Raw genomic sequence first — 22,723 nt, 5'->3', positions numbered from 1 at the left:
CTTTATCTAGTTTCAGCAGTAAAACTCTATTATCATAGCATTGCACATTAATCTTCTGTTTCTCTTTCAGCTTCCTTGGATCGTTAGGTACGCAAAATAATTAGTCTCTAGTCTATTGAATGAATTCCACAAAGAATATGATCGCAGGTTCTGAGTTCTTAATACACGTTGTTCTGTTGTGCCCTTGCGCTCGCGACTGTAGCGCTCTTCTCCGGCGGTCCCCTCGATGGGAACCAGCTGATTAGACCTACGCGGCAGTCACCGAGCCCCCCCACGCTACGCGGGCTGTTCGGGACTGGCGAAGGATGCTACTACGTCACGGATCCCCTTTCCCTCTACAGACTCACCAGGATGGGGCCCGGGGTGTGAGGAATCGGCGCGTTGGAAGGTTTCTTCGGTGCAGGGCTCCTGCAACTCGCTAGCGCTGGCCAATCCGGTCGCGGCTTGTTCGTCGAGCCCCCAGTGACGTCGACAGAGGTCCCCGGGCAACAACCAATCGCAGCGCAGCTCCTCCGGCCAAGCCTCCACGAACCACCAATCGGGTCGCGGCCTTCTCGCTTCTTCCTTCGCGGCTTTACGGAGCGAGTGGGTCGATACGCCGCCGGGCTTCACAGCGGCTCAGGAGGCACCCACGATCTTTTAGGCTGGCAGGAATGCACGTGCCGATGGGCACGCCGATCTCCTCTCCACGGCAGCCGGTTTCAGGCAGGACTCGGTGCGGCGCTCTCAAGCAGAGCGGAGAGCAGCCAGCGCAGTTCACGGGCAGAACAGAATCTTGTAGTCACGGCAACCTTGATGTCCCTGGGTTGCCAAACAGGAGGCCAGTTCTTCTCAGGCCCTTGGAGATTCAGAGTTTGAAGACACAGCACACAGCAAAGTCTTGTTTGTAGGTCAAGCAGGTAGGGTCACAGCACACAGCAAAGTCCCTTCTCCTCCTCAGCTTCAGTTGTACAGCAGGACAGGTCAGCCCTTAGAGCACACAGCAAGGCAATCTTCCTTTAGTCCTTCAGCAGTCCGTCTTTCAGCAGAGGTTCCTCTTGATTGTAGAATCTAAAAATCTGTTGTCAGGGGTCTTGTACTTATACCCCTAAAAGTCTTTGAAGTCTTTGTGCAAGTGGGTCCTGAGCCCGGTCTGATCCAGTTCTGGGTGTTGCGGGAGCACTTTGTTTTCCTGGCTTCTGCTTTCTTTTCAGAGTGAGGGGCAGAGTCGTCAGCCGCCCAGCAGGAGGTGGAGCCAGCAGTGGGGCAGGCTGGCACAGCCCTATTCACTCCCAGGTGCTATCTCCTCCCTCCACTCTACTTGCAAATGTCGCCATTCAGCGAAGGGCTGACTCAGCCAACCTCCTGGGGGATCCCCAGCCCCTGTCACTCTCAAGCCAGACAGTCAATCCACAAGCATGCCAAACAACCTCTCCTAAAAGATGTGTTATTAAATGCTGAGCTCAGAGATATCAAACACTCATGTCTTATCTTGTTCCTATGGGAAGATAGGCGGATAGCCATTGGCACCAGCCTCCCCCATGTTAGCCTATGGAGCAAGATAACCTTGCAGCAGTGAACACACAAAATGTCCGCTGTTCACTACCAGAGCATGGTACCTGCACTAGTACATGCTCTACCTCTTACATACACTGCACCCTGCCCAGGGGGGTACCTCGGGCCTTCCAGAGGGATGACTGATGTGCACAAAAAGGGACGGGTTAGGCCTAGTCAGTGGGGACACTGACCAGGGTGACATGGCAGTCCGGGGACTGCAGGCAGGCCTGCGGTGGCAGGCCTGAGACATCATTTTAGGGCTACACAGGTGGGTGGCGCAATCAGCGCTGCAGACCCACTAGTAGCATCTGTCATCACCAGCCCTGGCACACACAGTGCACTTTACTAGGGACTTCATGGTGATACAGATATGCCAATAAGGTATATCCAATCAATATGATATTTTACACAGGGAGCACTTACACTCTGGCACTGGTTAGCAGTGGCAGAGTGTCCAAAGCATCTAAACCAGCAAAACGAAATCCATCACAGCATCAAAAATCCAGGTAGTAGAGGCAAAAGATAGGGGAAAAACCCACGCCAAGGATGTCAGGTCTAACACGTGTCCCCTCCAGCTGAAAGTGGGGAGAACTACCCACCCTCTTGGGAGTTCTCATCACTAAGGCGGAAAAACCTGGACAGACCATCAGCATTGGCGTGTTCTGTACCGGGACGGTGTTCCACCGTAAAGTCCATTCCCTGTAGGGAGATGGACCACCTCAACAGTTTTGGATTCTCACCCCTCATCTGCATTAACCATCTGAGGGGCCTGTGGTCGGTCTGAACACGGAAGTGAGTCCCAAACAGGTAGGGCCTCAGCTTCTTCAGGGCCCAGACCACAGCAAATGCTTCCCTTTCAATAGCGCTCCACCTCTGTTCCCTGGGGAGTAGCCTCCTACTAATGAAAGCTACAGGTTGGTCCCTGCCCTCGTCGTCCATCTGTGAGAGTACTGCTCCCACACCTTGCTCTGAAGCGTCTGTTTGCACAACGAACTCACTCGAAAAGTCAGGTGCCTTCAGCACTGGCGCTGTGCACATTGCAGTTTTTAGGGCATCAAAAGCAGTTTGACAGGCCTCGGTCCAATTCACTTTCCTGGGCTGATTTCTAGAGGTTAGTTCTGTCAAGGGGGCAACAATGGTGCCGTATCCCTTGATGAACCGTCTGTAATACCCGCTGAGTCCTAGAAAGGCTCTCACCTCTGTCTGGGTCTTGGGGGGTTCCCAAGCCAAAATGGTATCAATCTTCGCCTGTAGGGGCGCCACCTGGCCGCTCCCCACCTGGTGTCCCAAATACACCACCGATCCCTGCCCTATCTGGCACTTACTGGCCTTGATAGTGAGGCCTGCCTTTTGCAGCGCCCTCAACACTTCACAGAGGTGTTGCAAGTGTTCCTCCCAAGTGGAGCTGAACACAGCAATGTCATCCAAGTACGCGGCGCTGAATTGCTCCAGCCCGGTCAGTACCCGGTTGACCAGTCTCTGGAAGGTGGCAGGGGCATTTTTCAATCCAAAGGGCATGACGCGAAACTGGAAGTGCCCCTCTGGTGTTGAAAATGCCGACCTCTCCTTAGCCCCTTCAGTTAAGGCAATCTGCCAGTACCCAAATCGAAGGTGCTGAGATACCTGGCAGCTCCCAACCGATCCACGAGCTCATCAGCTCTGGGGATGGGGTGCGCGTCAGTCTTGGTGACCGCATTGAGCCCACGGTAGTCCACGCAAAACCGAAGTTCTGGCGGGTCACCGGGTGTAGCAGCTTTCTTGGGAACTAGGACCACTGGGCTAGCCCAGGGACTGCTGGAGGGCTCAATCACCCCTAACGCCAACATCTTGGAAACTTCTTCCTTGATGCTGGCCCTGACCTTGTCAGCTACTCTGTAAAACTTCTGTTTCACAGGTAGACTATCTCCAGTGTCCACATCATGGACGCACCAATTGGTGACACCTGGGGTCAGGGAGAACAGGGAGGCGAACTGACCCAACACCTGGCGACAGTCTCTCTGCTGTTCTGGGGTCAGGGTGGGCGAGAGGACCACCCCATCCACTGACCCGTCTTGCTCCTTGGTTGCCAGGAGGTCAGGGAGAGGATCACTATCCTCTTCCCCACCATCATCTGTAGCCATGAGCATTGTCACTTCAGACCTCTCAAAGTGGGGCTTGAGGCGGTTCACATGCAAGACTCTCAGGGGCTGCCTAGGAGTCTTCATGTTGATCAGGTAGGTCACCTCACTCTTGCGCTCTACCACCTCGTATGGCCCGGTCCACTTGTCACGGAGCGCACAAGGCTCCACCGGCGCCATCACCCACACTTTCTGCCCAGGATGAAATTCAACCAGAGTGGTATTCTGGTCGTACCATCTTTTCATCTCCTCCTGGCTGGCTTCTAGGTTCTCCTGAGCGAGCTTCCTGAAGCGCTGCGTCTGGTTGCGGATGGCCAGCACATAGCTGAACACATCCTGGGGGGTTTTCCCACGGGATTTCTCCCACCCCTCTTTCACCAGTGTGAGAGGTTCTCTAACAGGGTGGTCATACAGCAGTTCAAAGGGGCTGAACCCTAAGGACTTCTGAGGCACCTCCCTGTAGGCAAACAACAGGCATGGTAATAAGACGTCCCACTTCCGTCTCATGGGCTCCGCTAGGCCCATAATCATACCTTTCAGGGTGCGGTTGAACCTTTCAACCAACCCATTTCCTTGAGGGTGGTAAGGAGTGGTGAACTTATAAGTTACCCCGCACTCCTCCCACAGAGACTTCATGTACCTAGAGATGAAGTTGGTACCCCGGTCGGAGACCACCTCTCTGGGGAACCCCACACGGGAAAAGATCCCCATCAATGCACGGCCCACCACGGGTGCTGTGATTGTCCTGAGAGGGACTGCTTCCGGGTACCGAGTGGCGTGATCCACCAAGACCAGGATAAACCTGTTGCCTAAGGCGGTCTTGGGATCCAGGGGCCCTACGATATCAATGCCCACCCGCTCGAAAGGGGTGCTCACTACAGGAAACGGCTGGAGGGGCGCCACGCACTTCCCTCCGCTATTACCACTGGCTTGACAGGTTTGGCAAGACTTACAAAAGGTACCGACGTGCTTCTTCATCTGGGGCCAGTAGAAGTGGGTGACAAGCCTGTGATAGGTCTTGTCTTGCCCCAGATGTCCTGCGAGAGGCACGTCATGAGCCAGACCCAGTAAGAAGTTCCTGAAGCGCTCGGGTACCACCAGCACACGGGCTGCACCGGGCTCAGCAAACTTAGGCTCACTATAAAGTAAGTCATCCTCCCAGTAAATCAAATGTTCCTTGGACCCTAGGCCCGCTGCCTGGTCTGCAGCCTGCTGCCGCACACCAATGAGAGAAGGGCACTCCTTCTGAGCCTGGCAGAATTCCTCCCTGGAGGGACCACCCTCTTGCTGCCAATGGGTCAGCTCAGGCAATTCCCCCAGTTCGGCCACCTGTTCCCCTGTAGGTTCCAGGGCATCCCCCTCAAGTTCTGCTTCCTCCTGGACCGTGGGAACAGTGGGGGCCGGTTTCCCGCGCCCTCTGCCTCTTCCTCTCCTGACAGGTTCCTGGGCCATTGTTCCAGGCTCCGGTTCTACTAATCCACCCTTATTGGCTGTCATGGCACGTGTGGATACACAGATCCACGCTGGCAGTCCTAACATCTCCAAGTGAGTTCTGTGCTCTACGTCCTTCCATGGAGAACTCTCCAGGTCGTTACCCAACAGACAATCTACTGGCAAGGCATCACTGACACAGACTTCCAAGGTACCAGAGACCCCCCCCCCATGTAAAGGGAACACGCGCCATCTTGCAGAGGCGCACTGAAGTGTCAGCTGCCACTACTGGGCGGAGCACATTGGGAATAACTTGCTCTTCAGACACCCATTGACACCTGACAGATGTCACACTAGCCCCGGTGTCTCTCAGAGCCTCTATTTCCCTCCCATTGATGGTCACCTTTTGCCCGTATTTCTTAGTGTTAGCGGGTATCAAGGTATCCTGGACCATCTCTTGGTCTCCTAAAGAGAAAAGGGTCATCATAGCTAATCCCTCCTCCCCACTGGAAATCAAATCCCCTCCCAAAGCTACACTAGCTAACCCTGGGACTGGAGCAGCAGCTGGTGCTCGGGGTTTCTTGGGACATTTAGGGGCGATGTGCCCCACTTCCCTACAAGCATAGCAAGTAGGCGGTGGTCTGTTATCCTGTCTGCCCTTATGGGGCCAAGACTTCTTAGGCTTGGGGGCTTGGGACTCCTTTTCCTGGGAACTGTTTTGGGGCCCTTTAGAGAACTCCTTATTGTTACCCTTGTTCTCCCCACCTTTCTGCTGGGGACCCTGTCCACCCTTGGCTGGGATACTTACCACCCCTTTGTTGACCCTGGTGCTAGTCCAGCGGTCTGCCTCTTTAGCAAGCTCACTGGGATCAGTTAACTTGCTGTCTAAAAGATGCTGGCGCAGCTCTGGAACACATAGACTACTCAAGTGCTCCCAACTAATCAAGTGACACAACCCCACATAATCAGTAACTTTGCTGCCCTTTATCCAACCTTCCAGTGCACGCGTGTACATACTCACACACTCCACCCAAGTACTTGAATCAAGCTTCTTGAAGTTCCTAAACTTCTGGCGGTACTGTTCTGGTGTAAGCCCATACCTGAGGCATAAGGCCTCCTTCATAGTGGGGTAGCTTAAGGTACCTGCTGCTTCTAAGGGTGCTAAGACATCCCTCCCAGAGGCCTCAAAATGCTTCCACAAACCTGCCCCCCAACTCTTCTCAGGCACTTCATTCATCTTCAAGGCAAGCTCATAGGATCTAAACCATGCATAGATATCCTCACCCCTCTGATAATTCTGCTCCAAATCTTTCGGTATGTATACTTTACCCGCCTGTACTGGTTGTGCGCTGCCACCATTCGGACTGGACTCCACCTGTTTAGCTTTAATGTCCAGCTCCCTCATGCTCAACTCATGAGCCAACTGGAGTTTTCTCTCTTCCAAAGCGAGAGCATTCCTCCTCTCCTCCGCCTTCTTCTCACTGTCAAGGCGCAGTTTCCTCTCTTCTGCTTGAGCTTTGAGCTTAAAAAGTTCAATCTCATGGGCCCTAATCCTCTGATTCTCCTCCAGTTCCTCTGGAGAAAGGCCCCTACTGGAATGGGTGCTGCTCGCCCTCGAAGGCGACACATTTACTGGCAAATCATTGGATCCAAATCCATGCTCCTGTGTATCATCCTCTCCAGTAGTATCTTCTGTTACAAAATTTTTGGCCTCCCACCAGGCCCTTAGAGCTTTCTGTAGCTCATCTTTGTTAGCGCTGCCCTTCACTGGGCATCCAAGCTGTTTGCAGAATTGCATTAGTTGATCCTTCTTATATGTGAGCAACTTTTCTACTTCAAATTGCAATTCCACCTCCTTGCCTACTCCATTCAGAGACATGATGCTTCCTAGGTCTTCCAAAAGTAGGTTTCAAAAACTTTTGTGCAATGCAACTGCTAACTAGACTAGTGATGTACAAAGAATCACTGCAGGTCAAGTGCAAATACTGGTTCTAATCCGCACCGCTGACCACCAATGTTAGATCTGGGGGTCTCTAGTTGGCAGAGGTAAGCACCTTAGACCAAATAGGGACCCTTGCTTCTAGTCAGGGTACAGGGACACACACGGTAGATAACCCCTGCTCACCCTCTAGGTAGCTTGGCTCGAGCAGACAGGCTTATCCCCAAGGCAATGTGTAAAGTATTTGCACGTAATCACCACAATGACCCCCCTAGTACCCCACAAACTGAGACCACACAGGTGAGTATATCAAAAATATAGCTTTATCTAGTTTCAGCAGTAAAACTCTATTATCATAGCATTGCACATTAATCTTCTGTTTCTCTTTCAGCTTTCTTGGATCGTTAGGTACACAAAATAATTAGTCTCTAGTCTATTGAATGAATTCCACAAAGAATATGATCGCAGGTTCTGAGTTCTTAGTACACGTTGTTCTGTTGTGCCCTTGCGCTCGCGACTGTAGCGCTCTTCTCCGGCGGTCCCCTCGATGGGAACCAGCTGATTAGCAAAAACCAAAGGAAATGATGGACGGAGTGTTGAACATTGCAAGCACTCACCCCCAGTCAACCGATCTGGGTTTAATCCATCACCGTTCTTTAGCCCACTCTGCCACCCCAGTTCAGACATGGCCATATGCAAATCAGTCTGACCCTGTGCCTCATGGGAACAGTCCAGCCCGAACTGCCAAGCCATGTCTTCCCTCGACCGGAAACAAGCTTCCTATGACCGGTTTCTGGCATTTCAGCCGTCTTCAGCCAGGCTTGCTTGAATCCAGTGGCAAAGTGAGCAAGGGACTCACGTCTGAGCATACCCTGCCAACTTATGGCGAACAAAGCAAAAACCAAAGGAAATGATGGACGGAGTGTTGAACATTGCAAGCACTCACCCCCAGTCAACCGATCTGGGTTTCCGGTCCAGGGAAGACATGGCTTGGCAGTTCGGGCTGGACTGTTCCCATGAGGCACAGGGTCAGACTGATTTGCGTATGGCCATGTCTGAACTGGGGTGGCAGAGTGGGCTAAAGAACGGTGATGGATTAAACCCAGATCAGTTGACTGGGGGTGAGTGCTTGCAATGTTCAACACTCCGTCCATCATTTCCTTTGGTTTTAACCAGCTGATTAGACCTACGCGGCAGTCACCGAGCCCCCCCACGCTACGCGGGCTGTTCGGGACTGGCGAAGGATGCTACTACGCCACGGATCCCCTTTCCCTCTACAGACTCACCAGGATGGGGCCCGGGGTGCGAGGAATCGGCGCGTTGGAAGGTTTCTTCGGTGCAGGGCTCCTGCAACTCGCTAGCGCTGGCCAATCCGGTCGCGGCTCGTTCGTCGAGCCCCCAGTGACGTCGACAGAGGTCCCCGGGCAACAACCAATCGCAGCGCAGCTCCTCCGGCCATGCCTCCACGAACCACCAATCGGGTCGCGGCCTTCTCGCTTCTTCCTTCGCGGCTTTACGGAGCGAGTGGGTCGATACGCCGCCGGGCTTCACAGCGGCTCAGGAGGCACCCACGATCTTTTAGGCTGGCAGGAATGCACGTGCCGATGAGCACGCCGATCTCCTCTCCACGGCAGCCGGTTTCAGGCAGGACTCGGTGCGGCGCTCTCAAGCAGAGCGGAGAGCAGCCAGCGCAGTTCACGGGCAGAACAGATTCTTGTAGTCACGGCAACCTTGATGTCCCTGGGTTGCCAAACAGGAGGCCAGTTCTTCGCAGGCCCTTGGAGATTCAGAGTTTGAAGACACAGCACACAGCAAAGTCTTGTTTATAGGTCAAGCAGGTAGGGTCACAGCACACAGCAAAGTCCCTTCTCCTCCTCAGCTTCAGTTGTACAGCAGGACAGGTCAGCCCTTAGAGCACACAGCAAGGCAATCTTCCTTTAGTCCTTCAGCAGTCCGTCCTTCAGCAGAGGTTCCTCTTGATTGTAGAATCTAAAAATCTGTTGTCAGGGGTCTTGTACTTATACCCCTAAAAGTCTTTGAAGTCTTTGTGCAAGTGGGTCCTGAGCCCGGTCTGATCCAGTTCTGGGTGTTGCGGGAGCACTTTGTTTTCCTGGCTTCTGCTTTCTTTTCAGAGTGAGGGGCAGAGTCGTCAGCCGCCCAGCAGGAGGTGGAGCCTGCAGTGGGGCAGGCAGGCACAGCCCTATTCACTCCCAGGTGCTATCTCCTCCCTCCACTCTACTTGCAAATGTCGCCATTCAGCGAAGGGCTGACTCAGCCAACCTCCTGGGGGATCCCCAGCCCCTGTCACTCTCAAGCCAGACAGTCAATCCACAAGCATGCCCAGGCACACAGAAGGGTCAGACAAGAGAACAGCTACTCTCTAAAAAGTACTATTCTCCAACTCAGGATTTAAAAACAACCTCTCCTAAAAGATGTGTTATTAAATGCTGAGCTCAGGGATATCAAACACTCATGTCTTATCTTGTTCCTATGGGAAGATAGGCGGATAGCCATTGGCACCAGCCTCCCCCATGTTAGCCTATGGAGCAAGATAACCTTGCAGCAGTGAACACACAAAATGGCCGCTGTTCACTACCAGGGCATAGTACCTGCACTAGTACATGCTCTACCTCTTACATACACTGCACCCTGCCCAGGGGGGTACCTCGGGCCTTCCAGAGGGATGACTGATGTGCACAAAAAGGGAAGGGTTAGGCCTAGTCAGTGGGGACACTGACCAGGGTGACATGGCAGTCCGGGGACTGCAGGCAGGCCTGCGGTGGCAGGCCTGAGACATCATTTTAGGGCTACACAGGTGGGTGGCGCCATCAGCGCTGCAGACCCACTAGTAGCATCTGTCATCACCAGCCCTGGCACACACAGTGCACTTTACTAGGGACTTCATGGTGATACAGATATGCCAATAAGGTATATCCAATCAATATGATATTTTACACAGGGAGCACTTACACCCTGGCACTGGTTAGCAGTGGCAGAGTGTCCAAAGCATCTAAACCAGCAAAACGAAATCCATCACAGCATCAAAAAACCAGGTAGTAGAGGCAAAAGATAGGGGAAAAACCCACGCCAAGGATGTCAGGTCTAACACACGCAAAAAGAGACCTTCACTATTCTTAAAGAACTGAGTAGGCTGGCCGAACAGAAGCCAACCGCTACTCAAGTCGATTGTGATAAAATCCAGAAATATTTCCTATCTAAAGTTGAAGATATTATTCTGGCTATTAAAAACACATGTGTCGCCACGTGCCCATTAACAGTGGTGGAGGCACCCTTCGATCCTCCTAAGACCCCTTTCGCTCAGCTCCCGCTGCTTGAACCTGAGGCCCTAGCCCGGATAGTGTCTAGGGTGAAGTCTGGGTCCCCAGAGGACTTCTGCCCCCCTAGAGTGTTCAAGACGCTCTTCCCTCTGATCGAGACCGAGGTCTTGGCCATTTTGAACCTATCCCTTAGTTCCGGACTGGTTCCCCGGAAGTTCAAGGAGGCTATAGTACTCCCATTGCTGAAGAAAGCGGGTGCTGATGCTAAAAATTTGAAGAACTTCCGCCTCATTTCCCAACTCCCGTTCCTGGCTAAAGTCCTCGAATAGCATGTGCTCAGAGCTCTGACATCGTATACCGAGCAACACAACCTATTGCATCATCAGCAAGCAGGGTTCCGTGCACATAACAGCACCGAACTGGTCATGCTTTCAGTTTTGGACGACCTGCGGCTTGCAGCTGACAGAAAGGCCCACTCTGCTTTGATCCTGCTTGATCTCCCAGCCGCTTTTGATACGGTAAATCATGGGTGACTACTCTCCCGTATGCAGCGGCTGGGAGTTACAGGTACGGCTCTCCAGTGTTTTTTTTCCTTTCTGGAAGACCGCCAGCAGAAGGTCCAGCTTGGGGCTCTTATGTCCAAGCAGGGCTCCTTGCCCTGGGGGGTCCCGCAGGGTTCGGCACTGTCCCCCCTGCTTTTTAACATCTACCTCCAACCCTTGGTTGAGGCCCTGGCTGGGCTAGATTGTCAGGTGTTTAACAATGCGGACGACACTCAGTTAATAGTTCGCATCAACCACTCTTGTGACTCTCAACAGAATGTTCAGAACATCCTCAGGTACACCATGAATTGGATGACTCTGAACTCGCTAAAAGTAAACCCTGACAAAACTGAAGTCCTGGTACTCTTTCCAGATTCCTCCCCTTGGTCTGATCTGTTTTGGCCCCAAGAGTTGGGCCCTACCCCCATTCCGGTACCTACCGTAAATAGCCTAGGGATTATACTGGATTCCGGAGTGACAATGAAGAACCAGGTTTCCGCTGTGGTGGGAAGCTGTGTCGGATTACTACGTCAGCTCCGGAAACTATCGGCCCTTCTATCATTCACTACCATGCAAAGGGTGGTAACTGCCTTGGTATTGTCTCGGCTTGACTATGGAAATACAGTCTACATTGGGCTCCCTGCATCACTCCTGAGGAAACTCCAGGTAGTCATGAACGATGCAGCTAGATTGATTTTCAAGCTGCCTCGTAAAACACATGCCACCCCTCTGCTGCGGCAGCTGCACTGGCTCCCTATTAAACAAAGGGTATGCTTCAAGGGCTTGTGTATTGCTCATAAGTCCCTATTCGGCAGAGCACCCAATTATATCAAAGACCGTCTGAAGCCCTACATCCCAGGTCGCCACCTCCGTTCTTCGCAGGCCAGTTTTCTTACTTGCCCCCGCTTCAATTTATCGACACTTGGGGGTCGTGCCTTTTCTGTTTGTGTCCCGCAGCTGTGGAACAAACTCCCTGAGGTGCTCCGGAAAGATCTACATCTACTCTCATTTCGGAGGAGGCTGAAGACTATGCTATTCTCGGAGGCCTATGCGTAGGCTTACGGGATGGGGCCATGTTCAGAGTGTTACCTCGATTGTCTGTTGTCTAAATGTGAAGCGCTTAGAGACCTTGGGTGATTAGCGCTATATAAATTACAATAAACATAAACATAGGACAAGAACATGCCAATTTTTGGAAAATGGCATTTTCAGAATTCAGACTTGAAATCCAACTTTACCATTAAAGAGGATTTTAAATTACACTACTTTTGAGGCCAAACACGATATATCTACCTGTTCCAAATCAAACATTAGCCCTTATTAAATGTAATAAGGTAAACCAATGTTATCCTGTGCGAAGGGTAGGCCACACAGAAGTGAAAAATGATTTGAGGAGTTTTTCATTACCAAGATATGTAAAACTACAAACACATGCCATACCATTTAAATACAATACACCCTGCGCAATGGGCTGTTTCGAGCCTACCTTAGGGATAACTTAGATGTATTAAACAAGTAGGTTTCCGCTTGGCAAAAAAGGTTAAGTTTGCAAGTTCGCATTGCCAGTTTTAAAACTGCACTACAGGGTGCAATGGGAGGCCTGATACATGTTTTAAAGGGCTACTTAAGTGGGTGGCCCAGTGATTTCTGCAGGTCCACTATTAGCATTTAATTTACAGGCCCTGTGTACACGTAGTACCACTTTACTAGCGACAAGTATATTAAATGTACCAATTGGGTGTCAGTCAGTTTTACCATGTCTTAGGAAGAGAGCACAAGCCCTTTAGCACTGGCTAGCAATTGTAAAGTGCAGAGTCCTTGTGAGAAGTTGGCCTGGCATATGCTGTCCTCTAGTTATAGGGGACACCTTGCACCAGTCCAATTCGACTCTTAAGGTGATAGGTTAAAAGACAACCTTTAAAGAAAGCTATCCTAGTGGTAGCTGTGGAGAGCAGCCTTCAGGCTAAGTCTTGAAGGAGTGTTAAGCTTATTGTTTTACCATAGATAACCTCTTGAATGACCAAATGAAAGAGTAGTCCACACAGGTATATATATAAAATGTATGTATTTATTCTAAGAATAGTCCCACTAGTTTCTTTATGAGGCTAGAGGTAAAGTTACAATTCAAACAAGCATTGATAATTACAATAAATAGCACTGGAATCATAGGGCCCCAGGGGGGGATCAAACCATATATTAAAAAAGTGGTATAAGAACCACGACAATTCTACAGACAATGCCTAGGGCATTGAGGGTCTCTGGCCCCTTAAGAAACCACCCATAGTAGTGAGGAAGGGGGCCCATGGGAGACGCGTGCAGTGGTATAAGCTGCTATCGGCATCTCTACTAAACCCTATGGAGAATGTCGCAGTTGAACTTTACAAGATTAAAAACACTTCTAGCAGGAGTTCAAGTTCAAGAGTTTAGAGTTAAGCTTTTGAAGGGCCCACACCCACGAGAGTACCGAGGTACCACTGTTACCTGCCCCAGGGAAGCCGGGTGCATAGGTCGTCTTCGATGTCGAGTCGTGGGCTGGTCTTCAATGGGAAAACGTGAAGAACTGCTGCTAGCAAGAAGCGTTGTCGATGTCGTGAAGATTGAAGATGTAGATTTTGAAGAGGAGGACCTGAAAGCAGATGGGACAGAGTCTGGGTCACGGCACAGTGACCAGGGAGCTCAGGAGAAAGAGCCCTTCAATGTCGGGTGCTTCAGGTGGAAGATGAGTAGCTTGGATCAGCAGCCACGGGCTCCGGGAGGCTTCAAGGAAGGCCAGCTTCTGGAGGGAAACTGTCCCACGCAGGATGAGGGTTGCTGCGGTGTTAGTGTCTGGATTGGATCCACTAAGCCTTGGCAACCACAACCCACGCAAGAATCAAAAACAGCTACTGGTGCAGACCCACGAGGTCTGAGCGAGGTCTCCAGCAAGGATATTGAAGAGCAGGCCTGGGGCAACCAGGGGAACTCTTGAAAGTAAAGATTGACCTCTGCCAGGGCCCACCAGTCGAGAGACAAGGGACTGCGGGAGGCAGCAATTTGGCATGCGTAAAGATGCGCCCACGGGTCGCTGGAGCAGGCTAGGGCATCGATCTTTGGCACAGATGATTCTGATAGGTTGGCTCAGTAATGGGCCAAAGCACAACTTCCCCACTTGTCGGGGTCGGGTGCTGTGCAAGAGGTGGCCGGTGTCCTGGGGTATTGGAGATCTCGGCACCCACGGGGTCCACGGTGCTCAGTCTTGCTGTGCACACTCACTGGCCTCTGGGATGCTTTAGAAACCCACCTCAAGGTAGATAGGAGTCATTGAAGTCCGTAGGAGCAGCAAAGTTCCAACCGGGTCACTTGCAGTGTTTCAGGTGCCTGACAAGCAGGGGGGTAACTCCTTTACCCCAAGGGAGATTTCTTCAGTCAGCTGGGCAGCAGCTCATCGAAGGTCAAGTCTGTGAAGTCCAAGATTAATCTGAGGCTCTGGGGACCCTGCACCCACCTTTATCCAGAGGTAGAGGGGGGTGGCTAAATCAGAGCCCACCAATGAGAGTTCAGGCGGGAAAGGATGGCTACACCCTCTCCCCTTTGTGTGTTTCCCGCCTGGGCAGGGGACAGGATGCCCCTGAACTGGTTCCAGGCGGTGTATGCAGAATGTAGGCGCTGTAGCAGCCTACGTGCAACTTTGAACGGCATCCTATGGTGCACCCACCCAGTTCCAATCCACATAGTCTGTCTGGGGAGGTGGGAACACCTCCCTGCAACAAGATCCCTATTGTCCAGCTGCCGTGGCTGGAGTTCTGCCCAGCAACAGGCAGCCAGAGTCGTGTGGGTGGCGGGTAGCATCCATTTTGTATTACGTGTGCACTTTTAAATTGGTGTCTAAATTCTGCCGCTTTTCCCATATCGCCCCTCTAGCAGGGGGGAATCATGCCCTCATGCCCATGGCTGGACTGGGGGTATGATTCCTTCATGTTTGACACCAAACACGACATGGTTCTGTGCAGCCACTCTCAAGTTATCACGCTATCGCGATTACTTATAATGCGGTTAAGAGTATATGGTATGGCTGCCCTACAAACAACCTTGCACTAGTTTTAATGAAGGTTGCAGAGGGGCCCTACTCAGGTAGGGGTTCCCCCTCACACATATCTCAGCACCCTGCCTTGTAGGATTAGCAAGACCTGCTTTAGGGGTGACCTATGAGATTATATGTGTTGTAAATAGGTGGGATACAGGGTACCTGTATCCCTGTAAGGGGTGAAAGCACCACCTTACCCAGTCTACAGTAGTGGTCTGGTGGTGTCAGTTTTTTATGGCTGTCCCAGGGTGGCACAATAAGTGCTGCAGCCCTGGTAGGCCTCTGAGGGACTCATGCCCTGGGTACCTAGGGTACCATCTACAAGGGACTGACAGGGCATCCTCAGTATCCAATTGGTTTGTACCTAGGATACTCACATCGGTTTAGAGAGGAAGCAGATAGGCTGGGGTCCTGGATAGCAGGGCCACAGCCTGGCTAGAGTCATAAAACAGTCAAAACATCAGCAAAAAGTAGGGGGCAACTATGCAGTCGATGCCACTCTCCTACAGTCCTACAGCCAACAAAAACGAAATCCAGACAATAGGAGGGGAGAAGGCAACAAGTTTGGGGGAAGATCACACCAAGGATGTCAGGTCTAACAATGTGGCGTTTATGTTGTCAGGATTTAAAGCAGGCATTTTGGGCAATGTGCAAGGATCTCCCATCAATGGCTAATGCTGGCAGCAAGTTCTGGAGGTGAAGGTTTGATGTAGAAAGTGTCTGACGGAGAAGTTCCTTCTTGTATATATTCAGTTTGAAGGGGTGTGGGGACGATTTCACATCAACCAAGTAGAGGCAGCAAAAAACATCACCCAAGTAGAAGCAGCAATAAAGTAGAGACCTGTATCAGAGCTCCTAGATATGATATGCATAGTATTTATTTTGGGGCTCAAAGGTTTCCTTGGGAGGCTGCTGCTGGCACTGCCGAATGCTTGCTTTGCTGAAAACTAAGGCTGTCTAGTCTTGATTTTATCCCATACCTCTATATTGCACCACCTCCCACTTCCTCTTTCTTTATCTCACCCTTGCAGTGTCCTTTTCACACCTACTTTCTTTCTTTGTCACTGTTTTCCTTTCTTTCTGTGTTTTTTCTCCTTAGTTCCTGTTTGGTCTTTCTCATGGTTCCTCTGGGTCATGAGACTGATGATGAAAAATAAGTCTGGGCTCCAAAATTGAGTGTTGGTGCTCACCACTGGCAACAAGTGGCACAAATCAAGCTCTGGATATACTCCTCAAAGACCACAGCCAACAATATCGGTGCCATCTTGAAATGGGCAGAATTGAGAAAATGCTAAGCATTTTAGTGGAGCTTAGGGCCTGTCTTGTTAGAGAGATCCACCAGGTGAAATCATTCAACACTCAGGGTCCTTGTGCGCATGGCCGGAGCATTGAGATCTGACACAGAACTCCCACCCACCCACCACCAATCAGGAGCTGTGTTTTTTCATCTCGTCTTTTTGTCTGACCTTTGTTTTTGTGCAGCGATAAAAGAGCTTTTGGAGACCATTATATGGTTCGAAGAGTAATTAAGCCCTGTCAAAGCGAACTGCTGGAAGGTAAAAACGGGCACTTTGCAATATACGGGTGAGACAACACACATGCCCAACACACAGAGACAGTGAGGCGATGCCCTTCAGCTCCCAGTGAATCAGAGAAAGGATATTCTTTGACTCCAGAGACATTGTGACAAAGGTACAGGTCAACATTGCCCTCTCCATTAGCAGTTCTGAGTTTAGCCTCCCTGATGTGCCCTGCCGTGCATTGAGTTCCAGCGCCACCTCAGTGAATTTGAGTGACCTTGTGCCTTCTTCCAAGGATACCCCAGTTTTCAGACACCAAACTGCAGGTAGGTACCGCCATTTAAAGGTAATAGAGCTGAGACAGAGAGATGCCTTAGCAAAGAGAACCATGTTTCCGGTCCTGCAGCCAAGTTAGTGTATCCGGTGGTGGCCACCGCAAAAGTAAATTCGGGGGAGGAGGGGGCGGGAAATATTAATAATAAAATAAACGTGCCTATCACCGATACTGACAAACACCTATGTGGTTCTCTGCACCCAGTGGTCACTGCAAAAGCACAGGCTCCCTGCCCAATCAAGACGCTGCTCTCACTAGATGAGCGCAGCCCCATGATTGGTCTGAGCGGCCTGGTCTGCCACTCAGACAGTGCATGCGAGTCTGTGCTCTTTCTCCAACCCAGGCTGCATCTGTGCAACACAGCTGGGTTGGCAAAATAGAAGTGTGCATGTGGGTTTGGCCAGCCTAAGAGGGCTGGCCAAACAGGCATGTACACTTTACTGTGGCGATCACTCCTCTCCCTGCCATGGCCTGGCCCCGCCCCCACCCTACACCGGCATTGGCTCAGTCAGTCACAGAAAAATAAAATGATATTATTGTTTTATTATCATTTTATTTTTCTGTGGCTGACTTTGACCAGTGGGGCGACGCTCCTCTGCAATTAGTGTGGCTGTGAAAAATCGCCCCCGCCTTCCGCCTTCCGCCTCCCGAGGTGTCTCAGTCAACAGGCTTTGCCCTTTGTTTTTTCCTGTGTTGAGGCTGTTCTAGCAAGATGAGATGCGACTTGCCTTCTACAAGCTATTAGTGAAAAGGAAGTGACATCATCTGCAATATTTGGTGAAAGCGTGACACTCTAGAGTGCAGGGACATAAAAAGTGTACATACTCACAGCACCCCTTGACTTCTGATCGTGCTCACACAGGAGAGATCTGGCGCCATCCAAGAAGAGTGACCAGGGCTTCTAATGAAGAATCTCAGCTGTGCTTTGTTTTTCCTTCTCATATTCTTGGGTAAGTAAGAAATGTTAGAATGTTTTTTTTCGTCTTCCCATTCATAAGTTCGGGCGTGCCTGGGCTCAAATGCTGTTAGCGCCGCTCAGTGCCTGAAGGGCGATCGGTGCCTAAGGTTTGGAAATATTTCCTATTGGAGTTTCGCATTCTGTACAACTCTCTGCAATTGTTACTGCAGGATTGTCGTGAACTGGCAGAACTTTTAAAAAACAGGGTTCAGTCTGTGCTTTAATGCAAGTTAAAGTAGATATTTGGCAGAGCTGATAGGTACTTTAGAAGTACAATGTGTACATACGTATCCCAGTGCTAGCAGCATTTGTTTATGAGTATCTGAACGTGCACTTCTTGAACCCTCACAGGGGACTTACTTATCATCATTTCACACAACGCAACACAGCAAGACGCCCTGCTGCGCTGCATTAAAGGGAGGGGGCAGGGATGCACCATGTCTTTCAAGATATGGTGCGTTCCTGCTCTCTGCCTGCGCTGGTGCACAAACGGCTGCCTAGTGCCAATGCAGGCACGCTTGCGTCATGGTGCAAGACTGCATGTGTGACGGGCAGGATTGTATTTGTGCAGGAAGGGATCCTCTGGGGCTTTTTCCGCTTTCTATGTGTGCTGCAAAATGTAGCAAACATACAAAAAGGTCAAGAGGGAAAAAGAAGGAGAAATAAAGCTATGTCTTCTCGTTGCGCCTCCCCTGTGAAGGCGTAGGATTCGGATGCATTCCCAGGTCTACCAGTGTTGGTAAATCTGGGAATGCTTCAGAATACATGGGTGGGTGTGTGGGAACCCCCACGCTCCACCCATGGGATGCCTCAGTGGCCTGGCTTGGTAAATCTCATAATAGATTTTGTGTCACCCTGTGACCGCTTGCGTGGCACAAGGGCGACACAAAGCCCTTGATAGATATGCCCCAGGGTCTTTTGAGTTTTCCTGGTGCGTGCTCACATCAGTCAGTGGATGTTCTTTATGATGCTTACCATATGTACATCTTGTACGACTGCCATACTCAAGTTTTGGAATTCAATGAAATTCTCTGTGTTTCTTTCCGTGACAATGGATGACCAATGGGAAATCCAGGAATAGCCTTACATTGTAATCACGCCCTTGTGGTTTGAACTCTTTAGTTTCTACGTGGACTCTGGGAATTAAATAATTGTTTATAGGTGTAGCTCATAGTGAACATTTATCAACGGCACTTAAAAAACATTTGCTGATAAAGACACCTCGTCTTGCATCCACCACTGAGCAGGGTATTCCAGGAGGTGCATTGGTTGTAAAAAACTGCATTAAACTCAGCTTGACTGCAGCAGCATAGTAAGCTGTCAGGGGCCCTAATGAAAGCTGTTTTGATGGTACAAATAATCCATAATCAGGTGCAGCGGGCCCCTAACACTGCTGGACACTAATGTCACTGCCCCTATTCCACTAGGGCTAGTTATGCTCATGCGTGGCTGTGTTCTAAGGAGCGAGGGAGCCCAGTAGTATTTAAGGGACCATGGGTATAAGCATTTTGAGGAACAAGGGTCCTTTACTATGAAATACCTTAAAACTAATTGCACAGAGATATAATGAAATCTATGTTAATTGTCCAAATGGAGTTGCAGATGCATTTATTAAAACATATAACACATTAATGAGGTGGGAAGCACAATAGAAAAAAGGTCAGAAACCTTTAAGACTCAGCCATTTTACATGTGACCCTAATGAAGACAAGAAAATCATGTCACATATTGCAGAAAGTATCAATGCTCACATATCAAATTATATATCAGTCTTAAGAGTCATAGTAATGTTTGTCAATGACGTTTCGATCCCTTCACAGAGTATTGGGACCATCATCACGACATAAGGAATTATGCCTGAGATGAAAAAAAACTAAATGAAGAGGGCGGTCTCCCACTCTTGGCGTTCACGGCCAAAGTACACCTTACAATCCGGATGGCAGGTTATCTCGCCCTGTCTCGATCTGGTTCCTACAATGGCTAATTTTTTACGCTCTACTCAGATCTCACTGTGCCACTTTGGGACTGCTCGGGCTCGCGTCCTGGCTTGTCATTCGACCACTACAATTGGGTTGCTTCATCTCTGTATTACTCGCCTCAGGCATAATTCTTTATGTATATGTAAAATATATATACATGATTTCTGATTTCTCAATTTTTACTTTGCAACACAAAATTATAAGTCTTGCAGTAACTGTTACATTAACAGAAGTGTAATAATTTGTGCGATGCTCAGTATAAACATTATGTAGGACTGTAATCTGTAAATATCTCGGCTCCGCATGTTATACACACACATACCAGTACAGGGTGAATGAAAGGTTACAATTAAACCAAACCAAGCAATCGAGGAAGGGAAAAGATTAAAATGAGGTGTGGAAAATCCTCAAATAAAAGAAAGAGTGAAAAAATAGAATAAAAGAAAACAAATCAGATCTGGTGATAATTTCATGTTATGTGCTCTTCTGTGATATCAAGAGACCAAAGGTAGTGCAGGTAACGCCATCATTATGCCCATCTGTTTGGAAACCTGGAAAATTCTGCCCCCCCCCTTTGTCACAGAATGATTACTAGCCCGGGAAGAGTGCGCGGCAAGCTCGAACCATGTCCTTCCAGGCCAAAGTGTATCATTCAAATTACAGATTGCAAAGAATAATTTGTGGAAGCAAATATTGTCACCTTATGCTCACTCACACGGGAAATCCGTGACCCTCATCCACTTCTGAAGTCAAATGTGTACTTTTAATTTCTCACTGCAGGGTCTGGGGACCTATCATATGGAAATACAGACGACACAGGCAAGTTGTGTTTCTCATTAGGTCTCGCGTTTGGCAGCGCATGCGCTGCATGCGCTGTCTCAGCGAGACCTAAAGTAATCTATATGTTGGCTGAAACTTAGTCTATTTTGTTTTTCTGCTTGTGATTGGTTTAACTGAGGCATTGTGTTTGTGTTTGTGCTTTCTGTTGGCTGTTGATCCTCAAGTTACTTCCGTGTAGTTCCAAAGCAGCGGCGCTTAACTACAGTTTTCGTCCGCAACTCGCACTTGTTTTCATTAACTGCAGTGTGCCATCTGTTTCTCATGCCACGTTTGTTTATTTATTTAAGACGTGCTCCCCGTGTTCGCGATAGAACGGCGGCCTTCCTCCAGCCCAGCATGCTACTTTCAAGCCTGTTTTTTTATTTCCTACTCACAGCCGGGTCTGTTTCTTCTCACTTCCAGCCACCCTCGGCTCTCCCCTCTCTTTTTAATCTTTCTCTTCTGCGAGGCGCGGGCGCTCGTTTAGAACTTGTGACCTGCTTCCATGTAATTTGGCGCTTGAACACACTGAGCCCACGCCGAATTCATGCAGACGCTAACATTGACATTTATCAAAGGACAGAGCATGACTCCGCCTAACGCTGCGTCTGGTAAACACTGCACCGTTGACGGTCACTTTGTGCACACTCACCATCGTTATGCCAACAGATAAATCCTGCACAGTCAAAGGACTTGTTCTCAGGAGTGTTCTGGTTTTCGCTGCCCATGTACACAGATCGCTGTTCTCATTGTCTAAAACGTTTCATTGGTTTGAGATAGCGCATACACAGACAGTCAGGCCTGTCGCTTTAAAGAGCATGGCATTTTGGCAGTGTGTATGAAAGCGAAAAAGGTGTTAAACGAAACCAATATTTAATAATCTTTAACTGAAAGTAATGCATCCAAGGGCAGTCAGGTGTCAGAGCTGCCGACCTTGGAGCTGGGGAGCCAGGTTCTAGTCTTGGCGTCGACTCAGCGTCCTGCGATTCTAGGTACATCACTTAACCTACCCGTGCCTGCCAACAATGAATGTGTTCTTGTGTAATGTAACAGGTGCTCATTCAAAGCCCTCTAATACCTTGATGTCGTGTTCGCCCTATATAAAACTGAAAAAAAGGCTGTAAGTAAAGAACCAGGGCTCGATTCAGAAATACTTTTCTGTGACTTGTTCGTGGCTTATTCCACCAATCCAAAAGTGAGACAGATATACTCCTGCAATTGAGGCGTAAATCAGTAGTACTACAGGAGTAAGTCAGATGTAGTTGCCGAATCATCGATGACGCATTACTTTTCAGAGATGTCCTTAATGCTGTCTTCTTCCCTGGTGGCTTTAGCTTGTGTTTGTTTCAGCAGCTGCTTTTTTTTATATGTCAGCTGCTGTCTTGTTTTAGGAGCGTCCAACATGTTGAGAAAGGTCAATCCAAGCCGGGATTTCAGTAGATCCACATATGCTAATATTACATACAATGACTGGAATTTATTTGCATAGTCAGTGGTTACCATGAAAATCTCTTGTGCATCGGCCCCTACTGGACCAGGGTTGGACACCCTGAAAAAGCCCCTAATCATTGAATCTGCCCTGGACTCTTAGGCAACAGGGCCTGATACTGGCAAGCAAGCATCTGGGAAGGTGTCCCCTCCCGCCGAGGTATGTGGGTGCCTGCTTGAACTTGGCCTTTAGACCAGTGATAGCGCTGTGTGTCGCCCAGATATTTTAAAGTGACTTCGGTAATCCTTTAATGTATCTCACCTTTATACCCACGAGAAACCCTCCTTATTTTCGTTGCTGTAGGAAGCAAAGCTCTATCAACCCCTGCAACTCTCCTCGACTCCTCCAAACAACCATATATTACCAGAATTAACAGCAAATGGACACCCGAAAATAGTACTCGTGCAACAAACAGAGAGGATGGAACCCGGTGATAGTGCTTTCAGTGTATATGTGTTGAAGCGCTAGAATGTTATGCTGGGAACTCATGCCCGGAAGCAGCATGTGTAATAATAATCATGATCAGGGCCACTGGAATTATGCGGCAGGGAGGACTAAATTGTGCGATACAGCTGGATATTTTATGCAGCGTGAAAATGCTAATTATGTGGCATTACGTGGCACATTTTGTTGATTACCTCATTATTTTTGAATTGGTAGAAGTGTTAACACTTTCCATGTAAGGTTTCACCCCATCAGCACCACTTTGAAACACAAA

The 22,723-nt window shown here is 49.6% G+C and overlaps 1 protein-coding gene across 1 annotated transcript in view; it reads left to right on the top strand.

Annotated features, from left to right (window-relative positions):
* The first annotated feature begins 17,452 nt into the window (after positions 1 to 17,452).
* The window catches only part of LOC146788894 (receptor activity-modifying protein 1-like), a 76,518-nt gene continuing 71,247 nt past the window's right edge, over positions 17,453 to 22,723 (top strand). Inside the window, exon 1 of the mRNA XM_085629952.1 lies at positions 17,453 to 17,710. Coding sequence (XP_085486078.1) covers positions 17,665 to 17,710 — 46 coding nt within the window. The 5' untranslated portion in view covers positions 17,453 to 17,664. The remainder of the gene's footprint in view (positions 17,711 to 22,723) is intronic.

This window comes from Triturus cristatus, chromosome 10 (genome assembly GCF_964204655.1).
Source record: "Triturus cristatus chromosome 10, aTriCri1.1, whole genome shotgun sequence".
NCBI classification, from domain to species: domain Eukaryota; kingdom Metazoa; phylum Chordata; class Amphibia; order Caudata; family Salamandridae; genus Triturus; species Triturus cristatus.
The sequence above is the reverse complement of the archived record's forward strand: the minus strand, read 5'-3'. Positions and strand labels throughout refer to the sequence as shown.